Raw genomic sequence first — 21,073 nt, forward strand, 5'->3', positions numbered from 1 at the left:
TTAAAGGGTCATCATAATCTTAAATTAATAACACCATCAGAGTTTTTCTTTTATTTCAGCAAATCGGATAGTGGAAAAAAATAATAATAAATAATAAACTATGATGACTTCCACTACTGAGAAACCTCATAATGTGAAAAGGGTCCAACGGTAAAAAGCAAAGCATTGATTTTAGCTATTCATTTTTTTGCAAATAAAATAAAATTAAATTAAATTAAATAAAACTAAAATATTTTGTATTCCTTATTTTAATCTGATAGCAAATCTATGACTCAGTGCTGAAAAAGTACATGGAAACTTTTCTTGGAAAAGTACATTTTTGATAATCTTGTGCATTACTAAGCTGATTTTCTCAAGATTTAGATTTTTAAGATTTTTAACCCTGGCATTCCAGATTTTCAAATCTTTGTATCTTAGTTAACACTATCATATCCTAACAAACCATACATTAATAGAAGTCTTATTTTTTCACCTCTCAGATGATGCATAAATCCGATTTTTTTTTTTTAAATGACCCTGTTGGTTTTGTGTTTCAGGTCACAGTATAATGACATGATGAACATTAATCAATTCAGTTCTCAGTGTACACTATGAAAAGATTGTGATCAGCATCAAGCAAAATCCAATAAAATCATATATTTAGTTACAAAAAGTAAGATACAAAAAAATTTTTTTAGAGAAGTAAAGAAATAGACAAATGAAATGACAAACTCTTGAACTCTGAGTAAACTCACTGTCAGGGTGAAGTGCTCATCTCTCTGCAGGCACTCTGTGCGTCTGATTAAAGTGGATTACAGCTTCAGGAGGATAGACATGCAGCACGACAAACAGCAGGAAAATCCTGTCAATTAACTTTATGCAAATCACAGAGCTTTTAAAAGTAAACGCTGAAAATCCAGGAGCGTGACGTCAATGCGATCAGATTAAAACAATGTTTGAGGATTCTCTTCTTCGTACCACCACTGTACATTGACTCAAACAGGCATGTGGTGTTTCCATAAACACAGAAAAGCACTGAGAACATGCCTGCTAGTTCTCTACACGTCTCAAGCTGTAATAAGCCTGGACATCTGTGGAACGCCCCGATACAATTCATTTAGCACAAACTAAACGATGCGCTTTCAAATTAACATGGCTGTATTAGTGCCAATAAACATCACTTTACGCCTAAATCAAGTGATTCGGTTTGGAACACTCTCTGTAGTCAAATATGCTTCAATTATAAAGTTATACTGCAGGGCTGTTGAATGTTTGATTGTGATTGGCTGATGGCCATAGCAAGCTATATTGTAGGGCTGTTGAATGCTTGATTCTGATTGGCCGATATCCATTACAAGTTATACTGCAGGGCTGTTAAAAACTTAATTCTGATTTGTCGATGAACATCTTAAGTTACACTAAGGGCTGTTGAATGCTTCATTTTGATTGGTCAATGAACATTCTAAGTTATTCTGTGGTGCTGTTGAATGCTCAATTCTGATTTGGTGATGAATATTCTAAATTGTAATGTGGGTTTGTTGAATGCTTCACTTTGATTGGCTGGTGAAAATTTTAAGCAACTACAGTGCTGCTGAATTTTTGATTCTGATTGGCAGATGAACATTCTAATTTACACCATTGGACTGTTGAATGCTTAATTCTGATTGGCCAGTGAATATTCTAAGATAGAATTTGGTGATGCTGAATACTTGACTCTGATTGGGTGACAAACATTCTAAGTTATAATGCAGATTGCTGAATGCTTTGTTTTGATTGGCTGATATGTTCGAACCTTCGAAAGTTATATTATGGTGCTATTGAGTATTTGATTCTGATTGGCCAATGAACATTCAAAGTTACACTACAGAGCTGTTGAATGCTTGATTCAGATTGGGCAATGAACATTTAAAGTAAATATTTGGTTATGTTGAATGCTTGATTCTGATTTGTTCATGAAAATTCTAAATTGTAATGTAGGTTTGTTAAATGCTTCATTTTGATTGGCCGGTGAACATCTTAAGTTACACTATGGGGCTGTTGAATGTTTAATTCTGATTGGCCAGTACATATTCCAAGATAGAATTTGGTGATGTTGATTCTGATTGGGTGACAAACATACTCAATTCTAATGCAGGTTGCTGAATGCTTTCTTTTGATTGGCTGATACATCCGAACATTCGAAAGTTACATTATGGTGCTGTTGAGTATTTCATTCTGATTGGCCAATGAACATTTAAAGTTATACTATAGAGCTGTTGAATGCTTGATTCTGATTGATCAATGAACATTCCAAGTTATTCTGTGGTGATGTTAAATGCTGGATTCTGACTTGCTAATAAACATTCTAAATTGTAATGCGGGTTTGCTGAATCCTTCATTTTGATCGGCTGATGAGCATCCAAAGTGACTATAGTGCTGTTGAAAATTTGATTGTGATTGGCAGATGAACATTTTAAGTAACACTATGGGGATGTTGAATGCTTAATTCTGATTGACTGATAAATCTTAATTGGCTTAAAAACATTTTAAATTATAATGCAGGTTTGTTGAATACTTTCTTTTGATTGGCTGATGAGCATTCAAAAATTACATTATATTACCGTGAATAACAAATTCTGATGGCCGATGTGCAGTCCAGGTTAAAATATGGGGTTGTGGAATGCTTGATTCTGATCAAACATTGATCAAACATTGAATCTTCTAACTTACAATTCTGAGATGGCAAATGCTTGATTCTGATTGGGTGGAAAACATTGAACTCAGTGATCATCTTTGAAACGCCTCTCGGGCAGTATGCTCGGGCATTTTGTCTAAATACACATCAAATTCTCCAAAACTGTTTGCCAAGCTTACAGTTACATTGCATATTTGTAACCACCAATAAATTAAAACAACAACTCTCTTATAAGTTTAGTTTCTAAATGTCCGAACCAAACAAAATCTGCATATTTTCAGGTTGCCCAAGCTAATGGGCATGTGCATTCGGTTAAATGAATGATTTCTATTGGCTGATGAACATTTTGAATTATAATACAGGGCTGTTGAATGTTTATTTCTCATTGCCCTAAATAAAAATTAAAACATACATTTACACCAATTGTGTAGAAATTACACAATTCACCTTTAACACACAAAGTAAACAGAAAAGAAACACCTAAACCTCAATGGACATTGATTAAGTGGCATTTACCAGTAGAGTAAGTAATAAACATAGGTGAAGAAATCATCTAGCTTAAGATGAACAGAGGAATGAATTGCGCTCCTGCTCTCTGATTTAACCAGAATGCAGTTCTCTGTGATCAGCTAATCTACAGACAGGTGGTCTCAGTGTAATTAAGCTGAAGGGCCCTCATTTAATTGCTTCTTGAGTGAGTATGCTGGGAATCTGACCCCACATTCCTGAGGTCTTGTCTACTATATGCACGCACACACACGTAAACATGGGTCTCCGAGTCCTATTGGAGTCATGATGTATGGTCTTGTTGTGTGGCAGCTCTTGTGTCCTCTGATGATGCTTCTGTGTAATTAAACTTGAAAACTAATGACTGAGGGGGTTGGATCGTTTTCACCTGCTCCAAAAGCCTCATTGATTTAATGATCGTTAATCTTGAAAAACATTTATAGACTAATTAGAGGATAATGCAATAAGCCGGGTGTAAACTGACGAAAGGTAAACTTCTAGATATACAGTTTAGGTCATGGTTTGGCATGAAAAACATACATACATATATTTATATATTTAAAACTCACTGGCCACTTTATTAGGTACACCTTTCCATCTGCTCGTTAACGCAGATTTTTAATCAGCCAATCACATGCTAGCAATGCAATGCATTTAGGCATGGTCAAGATGATCTGCTGCAGTTCAAACTGAGCATTAGAATGAGGAAGAAAGGTGATTTAAGTGGCTTTGAACATGGCAAGGTTGTTAGCGCCAGATGGGATGGCCTGATTATTTCAGAAACTGCTCATTTACTGGGATTTTGACGCACAACAGTGTACAGAGAATGCTCCAAAAAAAAGAGAAAATATCCAGTGAGCGGGAGTTCTGTGGGCACAAATGCCTTGTTGATGCCAGAGTTCAGAGGAGAATGGCCAGACTGGTTCCAGCTGATAGAAAGGCAACAGTAACTCAAACAATTCCTCGTTACAACCAAGGTAACCAAGAGCATCTTTGAACATACAATACGTTCAACCTTGAGGCAGATGGGCTACAGCAGCAGAAGACCACACCAAGTGCCACTTTGGTCAGCTAAGAACAGAAAACTGAGGGTACAATTCACACAGGTTCACCGAAACTAGACGAAAGAAGATTGGAAAAATGTTGCCTGGTCTGATGAGTCTCGATTTCTGCTGCAAAATTCAGATGGTACTTAATGTGTATAAAGCGCATATGTCATAAATGAGACTGGTTTCATGAACATGACAATGAGTTTACTGTACATTGTACATTGTGTGTAATAATTTTGTTTTAATTTTAAAAAGTAATAATAATAATTAAAATATAATTTTACTGTTCATTTCAAGTTTCTTAGTTTAGTATTTTGTAATATTTTGCACACTTTTTCACAGTTTTACTATCATTTATATTTTTCAGTTTTAATTTGAACAGCTTTAACGCAAAAGTTTAATCTTAAGGTTTATATTCAGTTGGTATGAATTTTATTTACACAAATTATACAGACTTTGTAACTTTTTATGCAAATAAGTAGTAGTGGCAATAACAATAATACAATAGTTTGTGGAATTGATCATGTTTGTATGTTTTTATGATTGTAATGTCCTCATTTGTTGTTTTATAACTCCTGTGAAATGAAGATAAATAAGTGTGATACTAATATATTTGTGTAATAACAATAACACTATATTTCTATTGTAGCTACAGTATATGATGGTGCAATTAAAAGAAAAAGTTCTATATAGACTGGTCAACCTGACTAATTAGCCAACTAGTCAAGCATTGAGAAATACCAGAAAAACATCCCTACTTAACGAACCATACGGGATATGTAGTCACTGGAGTGGAAAAGCAAGAAGAGATGTGCTAAATAAAGAAAATTGCCCGAGGACAGATCACACATTGAACATAGACTTGATGTGTTTTCCTAACTGGCAGAAGCACCACTATTGGCTCAAACGTAAACACTTTATTAGGACGTGAGGGGGCAGCCTGTGCCATCCTGGTAAACTAAAAACCTTTGTGTATGTGTGCATGTGTGTGCTGACTTTGGACAGTAACAGGCATTCTCTAAGGCTTTAGTTCACTTTCCTGCCGGCTCCAAGCCTTATATAAAATGTGTGTGTGGAGTAAATGGTGAGGTAAGGGCTGGTCTCAAAAGCACGGCGTAGCGCCAGCACCGCACTCAATGTGAGATGTACACACAAATGGAGCCAGTTAACGGGAAGACTGAATTATGTAGGAGACTATGTGCATTGACCAGAAAATCAGAGTTTCCCGAAGTGTCGCATCATGAAACAAAATTCGATATACACAGAAGCAGTGAGTACTATCAGCTATACACCATGAGATCATGGTTTAGTGCACATGTTTACCGTTTCTCTTCTCCCTCTGATTGATTTGGGTCCTGCTCCTTGGGCATGTGTTCCATTCACCTTATTTCCATCCAGCAGCCAATCATGTGAGACTGAGGCGGGCCCCACCCTCGAATGCACGCCTGTCATTCGCGGGTTGTGATGAGTCAGACAGTCATGGGACGGCTCTGTGGAGCGACGCTCACAAACCAGGCCCGCCTCACTCTCAAACACAGATGGCCAGTGACGCAATATGGGATGAGCTCTGCAGAAATACGAAAAGAGAGAATCAAAGTTAGCATGTATGGCAATCAAATGTTTTTAACGTCTCAGGTTAAAATAACGATTGGGAATGTTTCGTAAAGAAAACACAAACATTTTTGTCTATTGAACACACAATCCTTATAGGTGGAATGTAAAACTTTTGGTAAACTCACTAAGTTTCTCAAAGGATGAAAAACTTCTGTAACAAATGGAAGCTTTTTATCATCAATTATCAAAACGGTTAGACCATGCATGCTTAGTGAGAAATAAAGCCCTTTTTCCATTATGAAAGCATTTATTCCTTCAAAATAACACATTTGATTCGTTTTTAACAAACATGTTTTGTCCTGTGTTGTTTTAACAAAGGCCATTACAATCAGCATTTTATTTATTTTTTTGTTTGCATATTTTGAGATTTTTTTATATCCTAAAAAAATTAAAGGATTTAGAAATCAAACGCGCTTTTTAGCCCAACGCAATTTAATAGAGCACAATAAGGAGTAAAGACCTTAATTTTCATATTTCTTTAATATTTGCAACTTGGGTCTATGCTTCTCATTAAGTATTGCACACATCTTTTCTAAATCATACAGTGTAGTGTAAAAGCATGTTTATTACCAAGGAAACCAAAACAGTCAAACAAAATTATATTTTAATTGAACACATCACATCACATACACGAGCCTCAGCTGGGTCAGTTGGCATTTCTGTGTCGAAATTGCATGTTCTCCACATGTTCGCGTGTGATCCGGTTTCCCTCGCTAATCCAAAGACGTGATACAGGTGAATTGGGTAAGCTGAATTAGAGTGTATGTGTGTTTCCCAGGGACGGGTTGAAGCTGGAAGAGCATCCGCTGCATAAAGCATATGCTGGATAAGTTGGTGGTTCATTACGCTGTGGAGACCCCAGATTAATAAAGGGACTAAGCCGAAAAGAAAATGAACAAATGAATCAAGATCACTTACAGTACTTTTCCATATGTTACACAAACAGTACTGTCAATGTATAGTGAAAGGCAAAAATGTGAGAAAATTTGGCAGAAAATTGTGTGTTGATGTTTTAGCTGACGAAGTCTATGGTTAAATCGAGACCCAGCAATCAAAAGCTGCAGGCACATTTACTACCGCCGTGGCGATGGCAGGCACGAACAGAGGGAACGTACAAGTGTTTACATCTGTAGGTTTAATATGATATTACAATGCATCATGATGATGGTGTACTGCATCCTCAAATGTAAAACTTACCTGACATGCATACACAGTGCTTAATTTGTCTCGGAACAAATCGGGGAAACGGATCAGGCATGTTACATGAGGATGTAGAAGTTTCGTGGGTGGCGGGGCGTTGGATGGCGGAGGGATGTCGCAGACGAAAGTAAAGAGCTGGGGGGGGGTTGTTGCAGACGAAAGTGAAGAGGGTTGGGGAGTCGCTGAAGAAAGTGAAATTGAACAGCGTACAGGGGAGGAGGGCGGTTGAGGAGGGGATAGGTAAAATGAGGTGCCGATCAGATTTCAGAGGTGTATGGATCAGGTGTGTTCTGGCACAAATTAAGCCCTGGGTACACATAATGCGTATCCTTTTAATATTTTTGAAGCACACATCTTACCTCTCTTGCCAAGCAAGTGTCTTTTTTTGCGTCCCTCACCATACTATGCTACTTGTCCACGCGTCTTGCCTCTCTTACCATAGTATGCTACTCAACACACACATTTTGCCCATCTAACCAAATGCTCCGCATGCACACGTCCTGCCTCCCTCACCATAGTATGCTACTTTCACAACTGTCTTTACCTCTCTCAACATAGTATGCAACTCGTGCATACTGTACTGTACACTGTACTCATGCAGGTTTTGACTTTTTCACCGTGGTATGCTACTTGCGCCATGTCTCACCTCCCTAGCATTAGATGCTTCTTACGCAATTTACCTACCACGCCATAGTATCATACTGTAGTATGCTACTTGCACACGTCCTCACTTTCTTGCCCTGGTTTGCTTCAATGATAAATGGCATCATTAAACAGCCAGTAAATCACAAACGGTTATGGTCTGTTACTAAACCAATACCAAAACATCCCTCCTCAGCATTCAATGCATCATATAAACAATTAAGTGTGACAACTCTAATATTTTCTGAAGTACTTTATATATATATATATATATATATATATATATATATATATATATATATATATATATAACTGCATTTTAATTTCTATGGCATTTGAACTTTAATAAATAAGTAATAAATAATCTAAAAGGGCCATGAAACCCCCTCGTTTCAGCAGGGTGTTTTCAAACCTCTACTTTGGAAAAAGTCAGAAAAGTGGGCGTGTCCAGCTCTGTTTACGGCGGAGTGTCGGAGGAACTAAAGTGGGAGGGTGTGGGAGTGTCTATTCGGGCACGCGCGAGTTTCAGTCAAAATACTCACATACAGGAGAAAGAGATGGTGTTTAACCTACATGGACATCTGTAGTGGTATTATTTGCCAACTAATTAAATGGTGGACTTTAACTGCAGTTTGGCTCTTTCATTCAGGGAATTCATTCATGCACCTCGCGACAAACGAGATATTTGATTCGAGGATCTGCTCTAAGCGTGTATTTTTCATGCAATGTTTTATACCGCACGGCGAATGAGAGAAAAAAAACCTCAGCATTTTCCGGAAACTTAGATGCACACGGCAGGTAGCGTCAGAAAGCCGCGTGTGTTATTCCGGTCACAAAATGCGATTAAAAACCCTACACGAGGTTAAAGTTTGGTTGTGGTCCTAACATGTTACGGTGCAATAGTTAACTTAGTTCGATACGAACAAACTGCATAAACAAAGAGCACTAGTCGCTCACTTACCAAATCTGTAGAGACAGGACAATCCAAAGCAACTAGAGCCGCGTCTTTATGAAGAGAATACTACAAGCGATTCCAGATCTCAGCGTTTGCAGATGAGAACAGCTCTCAGGTAAACAATAATCCTCCTTAGACACGCAAATTATTGTTGTCGAGCGTCGCGTACGTTACACTGTTAATCCACACGTGAGTCTGAGCTCTCACAGAGAGAAAAAGAAAATGAAACTTAACGGCAGCAAACTATAAAAGCAACACTTCACGCTTGTTTTGCCAACACAACGTGGCGTCTATGTCGTGTAAACACAGTAATGAATATAAATGAAGTTGCACAATAGAGCGCGCTGATTGGTTTGAACCAAGCCTTACTCATGCATTAATGCATCACACTGTAAGACGTAATAAGACTCACTCTGGCACAGACGCCCAGTCTGCAGGCTGGAATACAGGCTATTATGTCATGACCGTGACACAGCTTCAAAAATTCGTTTCAAACAGGAAGTACGAATTTGCTTGAAATAACGCAAAAACAACCAATTTACACTTTTTAGTGAAATATAGGTGTCTTAATAGTGTTTTTAGCAGTGTGGGACACATATACGACTGTCAACAGCTCAAAAAATGTGTTTTGGTGTTTCGTGACCCTTTAAATCAAAAGATTTAAATAAATGTTGTAAATCATGCAAATTTTGGACAAAACAGAACTTAGACAAAACAATACAAAACAAAACTTAACCAAAACAAGACAAGACAAGACAAAACTTAACCAATACGGGACAAAACCTATGAAACAAAATGTAAACCAACACAAAGCAAAATCAACAAACATTAAACACCCCATTATTTGAAGCAAAGTTCAAATAAAATAAATAAAAATGATTTTAACTTAACTGAAGTTAAATCTAAACAACACCATTATATTACTTCTGCTTTGCATTCTAGTATGATGTTGATTTTCTCTCTGTCTCCCTCCTCCTCTTAGTTGTCTGTCCCATGGGAGATGCTTCCCATGAGCTCTTCCATGCCCAGCCGGTTCGCTGGAGAAAACAAGGCGGCTTTCCAGGAAACAGTTCAGATTATGCGAGCCATAATCCCATCTTTCCCTCCAGCACGTTCTCTCTGCAGACCCAGGAGGTCACGTGCAGTGCTGAGCTGCTCTTTCACTTCTCTGACAGCAACAATGTCTCAAAACCTGTGTAAATCACACGGCCTTGACTGCCTCGATAATCTGGATTAAGATGTGGGATACTGAGAAAATGATTTTCACCATTCAGCTGGTCACTAGATACTGACGAGCAGGATTATTTATATGTTCATCTCCCTCAACAAAAAAAATAAAAGGTCATTCCTGCAGTCGTTTAACTGTGCATTTACACATGCATGCAGATAAGACTGCTGAAATGCACATGTCTAAACTTATCCAATGAGATTAACCAAGGAAAGTCAACCTATACGAGCAAATTAAGGATTTGGCAACGTTACAAATTGGTACTTAAATTTAGCCTTGTTCTGCTGTTGTCACAGGTCAACAAGGTCACACTGGAATTAAAAGCAGAGGCACTGTCCTCTAAGCTACTCTAACTCATGCAATTGTCTTTATTTTGACTAGAATTAGAGTTGTTGCTGTTGAAAATTGTTTGAGAAATCAAAACTGCATCAATTTGGAGATTTTCAAAATGTATCGCTATTATCTTTAGAACTGGTTTTGAGCAGCAGATGCCGCTCTAGACTAGGTTTTAGTTATACACTCAAATGCTCAAGAGGATGAGCCCTTGTGCATTTGTTAAGTCTTGTAAGTTGCCTTTATGCCACACGATTAATGTAAGCAAAGCTCACTATGAACCCTTGGAATTCACAAATATCATTCTTAATTTGATTAATGATTTTTTTTTAGCTTCAATTGGTATTTGTAAAGTATTGCTTGCAAGCAGAAAACAGCTGTTTGTAAAGAGTGAGTGAGACATATTTAAGACACCAGAGTACCCTATTTTACCAAATACAGGCTAAATTATAATCATACAATACAAAACAGGCTAAGTTCTTAAAGATGCATTTTGAAAGTTAGTATATATAAAAAAACAGACAGGATTTAGCATCAACCTCTGCCTAAAAAGATTAGTTTTGTCCTTTTGCTTTAGATAAATCACAATGAGAGCTAAGTGATATGACATGATGCATAAACTTGCACACAGTCATCAGTTTATATGTGTTTGTTGCCTCTTTACAAAAATGCATAGCACGTTTCACATTGTACTAGGGCTGGGCGATATTGCAAAAAAAAAATAAATTAATAAATTATCACAACTTGTTATATCATTTGGTATCAATTATTATAGAATATTTTTAATAACACATTTAGTCTTAATTAGTAATTAGTAGTAATTAGTCTACTGTTATTACTGAAATGTGTATATTTCATACAAAGTGTGAAGCAGACCGGTTAGTTCTACTTACATGAATCACAGTGCGTTTGCTGCATTCGGAAAAGTTTAGATGTTTTTCAACTTGGTGTAACTAGAAAAATTTGCACGCAATATGTGTGAGCTGCTTGCACAATATGTGTGCATCTCTCAAATGTGCGCCTTCACTGGAAATGACAAAATTACAAGCTAAGCTTACTGGCATTCCTTCCAAGTTACGTGCTCAGCAGCCATAATTTAATAAAACTACAGCACTTCATACCGAAACTTCAGACAGAACCTTTTTTTTTAAATCGTTATTGACTATGGTATTTGATCCATAAATACTGATACCAATTTAATTGCCCAGCCCCTACATTGTACATATTAAGCTAAGAAAATTTTAAATTAAACAGAACTTATGCCTCTTTAAAGTGGCACTGAATAAATGCACAATCCATATACTGTATCTTACGTTTTGCATTCAGATGCAGTATGAACTGATGGCTGGCTGAGAACTTCTCCTTAAAACCAATTGTACACTGGATGCAAAGTGACATATTCTGTCGCATTATGTCTTTTTACATTCTAAAGATTTTACAAAGGTTTCATTTGGGTTTCTAAAGGTTTCTAAAGCGTTTCTGAGACAGACTGAGTGAGTGAGTGAGTGAGTGAGTGAGTGAGTGAGTGAGTGAGTGAGTGAGTGAGTGAGTGAGTGATTGAGTGAGTGAATGCACACTATCACCACCATGCGAGTCATGTCAGTCCACGTTGCTTACCAATGCACAGAAAATAATGCAAAAATGCACAGCTTTAGTCTCCCTGTCTCTCCTGTTTTCAAAATAATTGTCTCATATACATATTATGTCCAATAGAACCTTATTTAAATTTTAAAAATAAGAAGAAAATGTATTATTTTTGTAATCTTAGAAGGAAATGTTATGGCCAAAAAAAATTATATTAATGATCTCATGTGCAACGCAAATGTGTTTTGTTCCACCTGACCTGTTTTACACAAGGATTTTACACTCACAGAATTTTCATGAGAACAAGGAAATGCATGTCCACTCTGTGTTATTAAGCTATGCCTACATATATCAAGATTTTCATTACATGGCACTTTTAAAGTGAAACCTAAACTAGAATGAACAATTTGCTGAAATCATCATGCAAGCTGATACTAGGCAGGGGCTGGTAAAAGATTCTAAAGGTATGATAACCTTGGATAAAATATCATGGTTTCACTGTATTGTGATCACTGCTGTAAAATATATTGTTTTTAAATGTCTGGGTAAAAAACTACAAATAACTTTTTTTCCCGCTTTGAACACAGCGGCTGCATCCAAAATCACATACTTCATCTACTGTTAAGTACACTAAAAACAGTATGCGAGCAGAGTAGTATGTCTGAATTCCTAGAACTCAAAAAACAGTATGCGAGATGTACCACCTCTAGCAAGATTCAGAAGCACACATTCATTGGATGCTATCCCATGATGCATTACGAAAGAATTCATGAATAGGAGTCTAACAGATATGTCATTCATTTTCATTTTCTTGTCGGCTTAGTCCATTTATTAATCCGGAGTCGCCACAGCGGAATCAACCGCCAACTTATCCAGCAAGATTTTACGCAGCGGATGCCCTTCCAGCCGCAGCCCATCTTTGGGGAAGATATGTCATGTGATGATGACAAAAATTTCATCCGTAGTACATCCGAGCTCCATTCATACTACTCATATTCATACTGTATAAAATGTACGTTTCAAACAGTCGAGTAGTAAATTCAAATTCAAGTGAGGTATCTACTGAGTAGTAGGCGATTTTGGACACAGCCAATATATTTTATTTTGAGCAACATTTAAATTATTTTGGATCATTAAACGTCATGCTAAATAATTCAAATGAATCATCGACTTCTGCTGTCCTCATTCATTTCAAAAACACACATTTCTTTACAATTTAAAATGGCATCTTTTGGATATCTTTTATGCTAGATACCGTTGTCGAACGGTAAAACAGAAATTTTAAAAAAGTCTTAAAACCTAGACTTTTCTAAACTGTGATATACCTAAAAAAATTAATAAAAAAAACGCTTATCATCCCATGCCTAGCTGAGACACACAGTCTCACATAGGCAGTCATGCAGTCAATGCTAGTGACGTCACTGTAAGGGGTAGGGTTAGGGGGGGGGTTAGGTGTATGCATTTAAAACATCTTATGTAGTCTCAGCTTGCATCTGAACCAGACCCTTTTCCATAATTCACTAGTCTCTCTAATGCAGCCTTGTTTTCTTTACATCACTGCTATTTTGATGGACTGTTTGAATGTATTCATTTACTGAATCACTGGACTAAAGACTTTCATTAAGTTGATTAGCTTAAAACTATTGAATACAAAGAGAGATGTGGAATCAGGTAGAGTTAAATAGAAATGTTTAGATGCACAATGTGGAGAAAAAACTACAACAACTAAAAATAAAGAGAGCAATTTCTGTTTTATGTCACCCCAGCTCTTATTCTTTCTACAAGAAAAGCAGTCTGGCCGCCTCCAAAGGCGTCGTAAGTGTAAACTGATATATGGTGGCAAATTTACAAAGCAATCTGCTGACAGAAGAGTATGCGTAAGTGTATATCGATGTTTCTTTGGTATCTATTATGCTCACAGTTACCAAGCGCTCTCGCCAAACACAAACGGACGTGGCACATGCCCTCTGAATCAGTCTATGAATGGATGGCTCTGGACCAAAGAGGGGAATTAGATAGTTTTATTGTGTGTGAAGAGAAAGAAAAGGATCAGGCGGCTTAAGCTCAAAGCTTGAGAAAGCACGATCACAGAGGCGTGATACTGCATGATATTCCTACACTGATATGGCTCAAATAACGGTGCATCCGACCTGCCTGTATAGTGCGCATGGCTAGTGTATGACACAAGCCTTGACAATGAAGCCAAGAGGACATTTGTTCTGCATTAGTTAATGCTCAGCTGGCCTATCATCTTTCATTGGACTAGCTGTTCGCATATTGGCCAGTCTAACAGGCCTTTTCATCTGCTTGTCCTCTGTGTGTTTGTGTGTGAGAGTAAGTGTTCACCTTTAGTGTGAATAGAGTCAGGTTTAGTGTGTGTAAATGTTGTCAAGGAGGTTATTACCAAAACAATGGCGATGCGCTGTGGGACTGCTTGAGCTAATCACAATAATTAGCCTCCAATGATTAACAATGAGTTCAAGAGGATTACGACTAATGAAAGAGAAGCTGCTCATATCATACTTTATACCTCCTGATTGGTGGAAGATTGTTGAATGGGTATTTAAACTAAAATAAAAAGTTGTGTCTTTTTTCACACTGTTTTATTTCAAATGTATTTGTTTGTTTGTTTGTTTAAATGCAAGTTCTTTTTTTTACAATAAATTGAAAGGGAACTAGTACTGTCAAGATGTCGAAAGGTGCAACAGAGATCTTCGTGTATTATTTTGGAAGGCATATTAGTACTCTGTTTGAGGAATGAAACAAAGTTTAGTCACTGCAAAAAAGAATATATTTATACTGCTTTGAAGTTTTTTATTTAATCACTATTAACTTTTATTGTACAGCATATCTTTATTCAAGCCACGTAATCACACTGCGTAAAGTAGAACAAGTTTTATAAACTGCTTTTAATGATTTATGGATTTAAATGATGGTTTATTCATTGCGGAGAAGCAAGTTGTACATTTCTCACATGCCCAGTCACATTTCAACATTTACATAAATATCCTGTTTAATAACAAAAAGTGTTTAAAAATTGTAATTTGCTAACTGTGACTGATTAATCATATATATATATATATATATATATATATATATATATATATATATATATATATATATATATATATATATATATATATATGAGCAATTCCAGCATCATAGATGTAACATTTGAAGGAAAAACTCAAAACATAAATTCACATAGAAAGCATATGTTAACTTTACATTGAAACTTTTGTTTATATTTTCCAGAACAACTGAACTAAAGTTATGGGACCAGAAAGATATCAATCTGTAAACATGTTTTATACTTTAAATGAGGGAAATAATCATGCATTATAGATGTGACAAAAAAAAAAAAAATCTGCGGGTTTCCAGTATACACCATACTTAGTAGAAATTCTGGCATTTAAACTGCACAACCCAAAAGAAAAAATGCTAATCAAATGCATAAGAGATGCTCACTATACAACTATATATATATATCAATCTCTGTAGACTGATGGCATTTCATGCTGTTCAGCCCTATAATCTTAAAATCTGAGCAAAATCATCTGTTTTGACATCACTTTAGACATTAGGCTAGAGAATCATTCAAACACAAGCTCTAAAGTGACGTTGGTGAATTAGCAACAGTTTCTGTGAATGGGAATGAATGGCGGAAGAAAGTAGTTCCTCATACAAAAGGGTTTTTAGACTTTCTGTGTTTGATTTTCTTTTTTATATTCATGATTATGCCTTCGTACTGTTCTATAAATGCAATATCAAACTCGTAGCAGTGCGATATGGCTATATATTGTCACTGGTTGGACACGAAGGCATATGTCCTGCGGCCTCATGCCAACGCATGCTTTCCAGCAGTACCGATATACAGCCACATCGCACTGCTACTCATGTGATATTTGTAATATTGTTCGTTGTTGTGTGAAAAGAAGATGATAGGGTCGGCGATATCAGGTAAGTAATATATATATTTTTTTTTAAATGCACAACACGTGTAGCAGTTGAGGTGTGTGTGTGCTCTCTCCTCTCCCCGGCTGCTCCTTCTCTTCCCCTTAAGAAGGGTGTCTCTCCGGCTCAATCACTAGAATAAACAGGTGTTATTTATTATTTCTATATGATTGGCCTGCTGATTAGCCGCCGGGCTCTGAGCATGCTCTCCCCCCTCATTGGGTGTTCGATCATGCTTACCTCTCCACAATATTATATACATAAAATTTATCAAGGTTGATTTGATTTAGTTTTTTTTTTTTTTTACTGTTCTTAACATACTTTTTTTAATGAGGGAATAATGGAGTTTAGCTGCATTATTAGGAAACAGTATTATTAGACATTCTGTGAATATGTTAATGAAACCTGTTTAAAAAGTTGATCATGAGAGAGCACAGATGACTAACCACTCATTCATGACATGATCCCGATGGTCTATGATGAACCTTAACATAAAGTGATGTTCTAAGTAGCTATATGCATTTTCGCAAAGACAAAAACAATATCAGCAAAAATAAATAAAGAAAAAAAAAATGCAGTAAAAGTTTACTTCCTCTGAACTGAAGTTTTAGACCAATACTCAGAATTAGTTCCATAAACCAGATAATATATTCACTAAAACTGCGAAAAATGGCATCAAAACCCAAGTTGTCAAACCAGAGATTAAGTTCCTCAAATACAATTCAAATGCATAAATAAACAAACACCCATAAATTAAACACATTTTACAGAGTTTTTAGACATTAAACAAAAAAATAAATCTTGCCAAAATGAGTAAGTGATCATTAGATTTGAATATGGGTCAACAATAAAGCCCGCCTCCAATATTCATCACATGGCCAAAAACATGCAGATGTTCAATGTCGCCTTATGTACTATAGGAGGTCCACCTCTCCCTCCTGCTCAGTCAAGGTCAAAGCCATAAAGTCCCATACAATCAAACATACGGGATCTATAAACACAGCTTTACAAGCCAGAGTTCCTGTTAAACATGCAACTGAGTGAGAACAGGGGCAAAAGGGAGACCAGGAGAAACCAAAAGAGAGCAGCAGATTACGTTTAATTCAGCAAAGGGCCATAAAGAAGGAAAAAAAGGGGGAGATGGTGTTTGTTAATGATGACTGTTTGCTTTACTGTGTGTGTCATAAAAAAGTGCAAAGAGAGCCAAAATTGCACAAAGGCCACATAAATTTAAAGTGGAACATTGACACTGCACCTGTGTGCGTAAGGCAAATCGTGCACGAGTGTGTATGTTGTGTGTGTGCGTGTTAAAAAAAGCAATGCTTGACATATATGTTGACACCGTGCATACATTCGGTATAAAAACTGCAGCAGGTGCAGCTGAGTAAGGCTTTCCACCTCATTTTTCTTGCAATGAGTTTGTCGCTGTTTTCTGCATTCCCAAACACTCACTAAAACTTTTTAATTGGCTAGAAGAAAGCGGACTCTGTTTCCCTCTCTTCTTCTGTTTTCCTACTTTCTTCTTGCCCTTAATTGAATGCTTTAAAACGCCGGTTTGAAGGCAGCATGAAAAAGAATAATCAGTTCGTCTGAAACAGTCTCTGAAACAGTCTGTGCTAATGAGCAAGTCTCCCTCTTTCTCCTTACTCAGGACTCAAGACTTCAGTTTCCCTAATACAGAATAAAATGATTATAATCGTATTTATTTAAACGTTTTTTTTACTTCAAAAACGCAGTATAACTTATAACAGTAAATAAATTAGGGAGTTGAGTAAAACGAGGGTTAAACAAACAGCCGTTTCTCATCTAATGTAGTCTGACAGGTTGGATGGTGTATTTTATGAGCAGCTAATGACAGAGCACTGAAGATCCAGATCACAGGAGATACAGATTCCAGACTGTGATCTGATATGAACTCATTGAAGGCCATGATGCAAATGCCATTACGCCAGCCAGGGAGCTCTATCTTTTAATAAATATTTCATAAAAAAAGACATCACAAGAGAGATCCTTATATAACCTAACAACTAACTGCCTTTGAAAAGTAAGACCTAATGCAGCATCACACATATGCTTGCTGAGCAATACCTTAACATCATGAGACTATTAATGACACACACACAAAAATAATATTTTACTATATACTGTGCATTTATTAGTATATTAATTGATTTTTCAGGCTAAGTCAGATAAAGGCATAACGCATTAACTGTTTAATGAATATTTCTTTTACAACCAGTTTCTTCAGAACTGTTAAGTTAATTAGTTGTTGGAAAAGCTGTTAAATTTCTTTGAGTTCATGATATGATAACAGCTTTTTATTAAAATGTAATACCGACTAAAGAAGTGACTGCCTTGTTCTGGTACTGGCTATAAATAAATAAAACTCATTACAGAAAAAGAATAATTCACACTTACATTGAATTTTTAAGGCGACACAGTGGTTTAGTGGTTAGCACTGTCACTTCTAAGCAAGAAGGTTGCTGGTTCGAGTCCTGGCTGACCCACTTGACATTTCTGTGTGGAGTTTGCATGTTCCCCCTTTGTCCGCATTGGTTTCCTCTGGGTGCTCTGGTTTCCTCCACAGTCCAAAGACATCCATAATAGGTGAATTAAATAAACTTGGTTGTAGTGTATGAATGTGTGTGTAAATTAATGTGTATGGGTGCTTCCCAGTACTGGGTTGTGACTGGAAGGGCATCCGCTTCGTAAAAAACATATGCTGGAATAATTAGGAGTTCATTCCAAGGTGAACTCTGAAATAGAGACTAAGATGAAGAAAAAATGAATAAATTAATGAACAACATTTTTAAAAAGTATAGATGCTAGTGGATATCACAGTCTGACTTAAGTGTAAAGGCCTACTTCTGATTAATTCATCCATTTTTTTCTAATTCTGTGGCATTTCACATTCTACAGTACATTCTATTCATGTCAAGATTTCATCTGCATTTTTTCCTTTATCGTGGAGATATAAGGTCATAATTATGTGTATGTGTTGCAATACTTCATAAGTATTCTATATATTTTCCAAAGTATTCTAGATAACTTTCCAAAAGTCAGTTCTTTTACTGAGAAACATATAAAAAAGAAACAGCCAAGAAAGTTTCATTTAGTACTTGAAGAGTGTTAATTTTGTATCCTGCCTTACTTGCCCTCCTTCCCGGCGTTTGCTGTTTACATTAGGTGGAGTGGGCTGATAAAGCTGCTTGATGAATGGCTGGTTAAACTGCCTCTGTAAGTCACCACATGCCTGATTACTGTCTCTGGGTAGTTGACCTTTTAGTAGTTGTTACTGCTACATGTCAGGTTTACAAAGAGTGGATGAAAAATGGTTTTGAAATGGTCAGAAAGAAAAAGATTGGAAAAAAGAGTGGTCAACAAGCGTGAAGCTTTCCTTAGAAGAATTGGACAATAATATAATTACGATTGCTATCTATGGCTATAATTTAATTTGTTGATAGAACATGTGAAATTTTGTTAAAATTCTACATAATAAAGTACAATATATATAATGTTTTTAAACACTAAAGACTTGGTTGGATAGATGGATGGATGGATGGATGGATGGATGGATGGATGGATGGATGGATGGATGGATGGATGGATGGATGGATGGATGGATGGAAGGACGGACGGACGGACGGACGGACAGACGGACGAATGGGAGGATGGATAGATGGATGGATGGATGGATGGATGGATGGATGAACAGATTGGGTGGATGAACAGATTAGATGGTTGGATGAATGGATGACCAGATTAGATGGGTGGATAGATGGATGGGTGGATGGATGGATGAATGAAAAGATTGAATGGATGGATAGATGAACAGATTGGACAGACGACTGGATAGATGTTTTGTTGGGTTGGATGGTTTGATGGATGGATAGATGGATGGTTCAATGATTATTAAGACGGAATGAATAGGTGGATGGATGGACAGTCAGTCAGACAGACGCATAGATGAGATGGATGTACAATGATTCTATGTTAAATAGATGGATGGATGGATGGATGGATGAATGGACAGATGGAAGGAGGAACAGATGGACAGATGTGTAGATAATCAATGCATATACAGTTAGTTGCATGGACAGATAGACGACTAAAATTGATAAATGGCATTATGTACAGATACTTTTCTTACTTAAAGTTTTTGTTTTGTTTCTAGCCTAAATATCAAACAAATCTTAAATCAAGAAAAATAATGTCACAATTAAGCTTATGCGAGTTTTTCTGTAAAACAAGCTAAATATTTTAATTCAATTCATCTTTATTTGAATAGCGCTTTTACAATGTAGATCGGTTCAAAGCAGCTTAACACAGACGTTCTAGTAATTTGAAACTGTCAGTCCAGTTTTCACAGATGAAGATCAGTTTAGTTCAGTTCAGTGTGGTTTAATTTTGCTGAAAGTCCAAACACTGAAGAACAAATCCATCGATACACAGCTCCACAAGTCTCAAACCAAGCAAAAGAATAATGTCAATAGGGTAAGCAAAATACTTTTCCACCATTGCTAGAATATTTACTGTAGCTTAGTAAATCTAATTTGTACTTATTTCTGAAAACACAACATATCTGCCTGAAAATGCTTCTTGATTGAAGAATTTTTAGACATTTGGACTAGAAACAAAACAAATTAAGTAAGAAAAGCATTTTTTGTTGCTGTGTAACAACATTTAATTGTTGATGTGAAAATGTAGAATATATCCATGGTGAGAGCTTCTTTTGGCAGCTGCAGCCCTTTCTGTCCGACACTTTCTTTGTACAACATCAATCACGCCGGACTTTTATTGCGTTTGAATAATCGCCATCTTATCTGAAGAGAAATTTTGCTTGTGTCTGTTTAGCATCTTCTTCAGCTCAGAAGAAGCTAAATTAATAGGGTGGATCTGTTCAAATACAAGATCGAGACTAAGCAGCGAGACAGGTTATCTTACGTACGGCCAGTCAGCTCATGGAAGGGTTCGATACAATGTACAGACCGCTCTAACAAAGTCACTTCCATTAGGCTCAGACAGATGTTTAGGGGGAAACAAAAAAGAGGAAAGGAAGTGCATTGTGGGAAACTGACCCTGCCCCCCCAACACACACAAACACTCCCCTTCAAAGAGCACATGGCCTCCTCCCTCGTTCCACCATGCCTTTGGCAAAGATGGCTCAAGACGCTGCCAAGAATGTGACTGTATTTGAAAAACAAATTAGAGGCTTTTCCTTCTCGATTTTTTTGTTTCTAAGGTGGATCAATCAAAAAAAAAAAAGATGTTTTCAAAAGGTGGTTAAAAGGAGGATTCGGCGAATTGAGCTCTCTGCGGGTTTGCTGGCTTTGTGCATAGCTAAATCACGCTCC

The 21,073-nt window shown here is 36.7% G+C and overlaps 1 protein-coding gene across 4 annotated transcripts in view; it reads right to left on the minus strand.

Moving 5' to 3' along the window:
* thrab (thyroid hormone receptor alpha b) overlaps nt 1-21,073 on the minus strand; it is a 250,974-nt gene that overhangs the window by 54,928 nt on the left and 174,973 nt on the right. For all 4 annotated transcript variants that reach the window (XM_087276190.1, XM_087276187.1, XM_087276191.1 and 1 more), the window contains exon 3: nt 5,533-5,776. In XM_087276190.1, the coding sequence (XP_087132316.1) occupies nt 5,533-5,588 (56 nt within the window). In that variant the 5' untranslated portion in view covers nt 5,589-5,776. The remainder of the gene's footprint in view (nt 1-5,532; nt 5,777-21,073) is intronic.

The sequence above is a fragment of the Danio rerio genome, chromosome 12 (assembly GCF_052040795.2).
Source record: "Danio rerio strain M-AB ecotype USA chromosome 12, GRCz13ab, whole genome shotgun sequence".
NCBI lineage: Eukaryota > Metazoa > Chordata > Actinopteri > Cypriniformes > Danionidae > Danio > Danio rerio.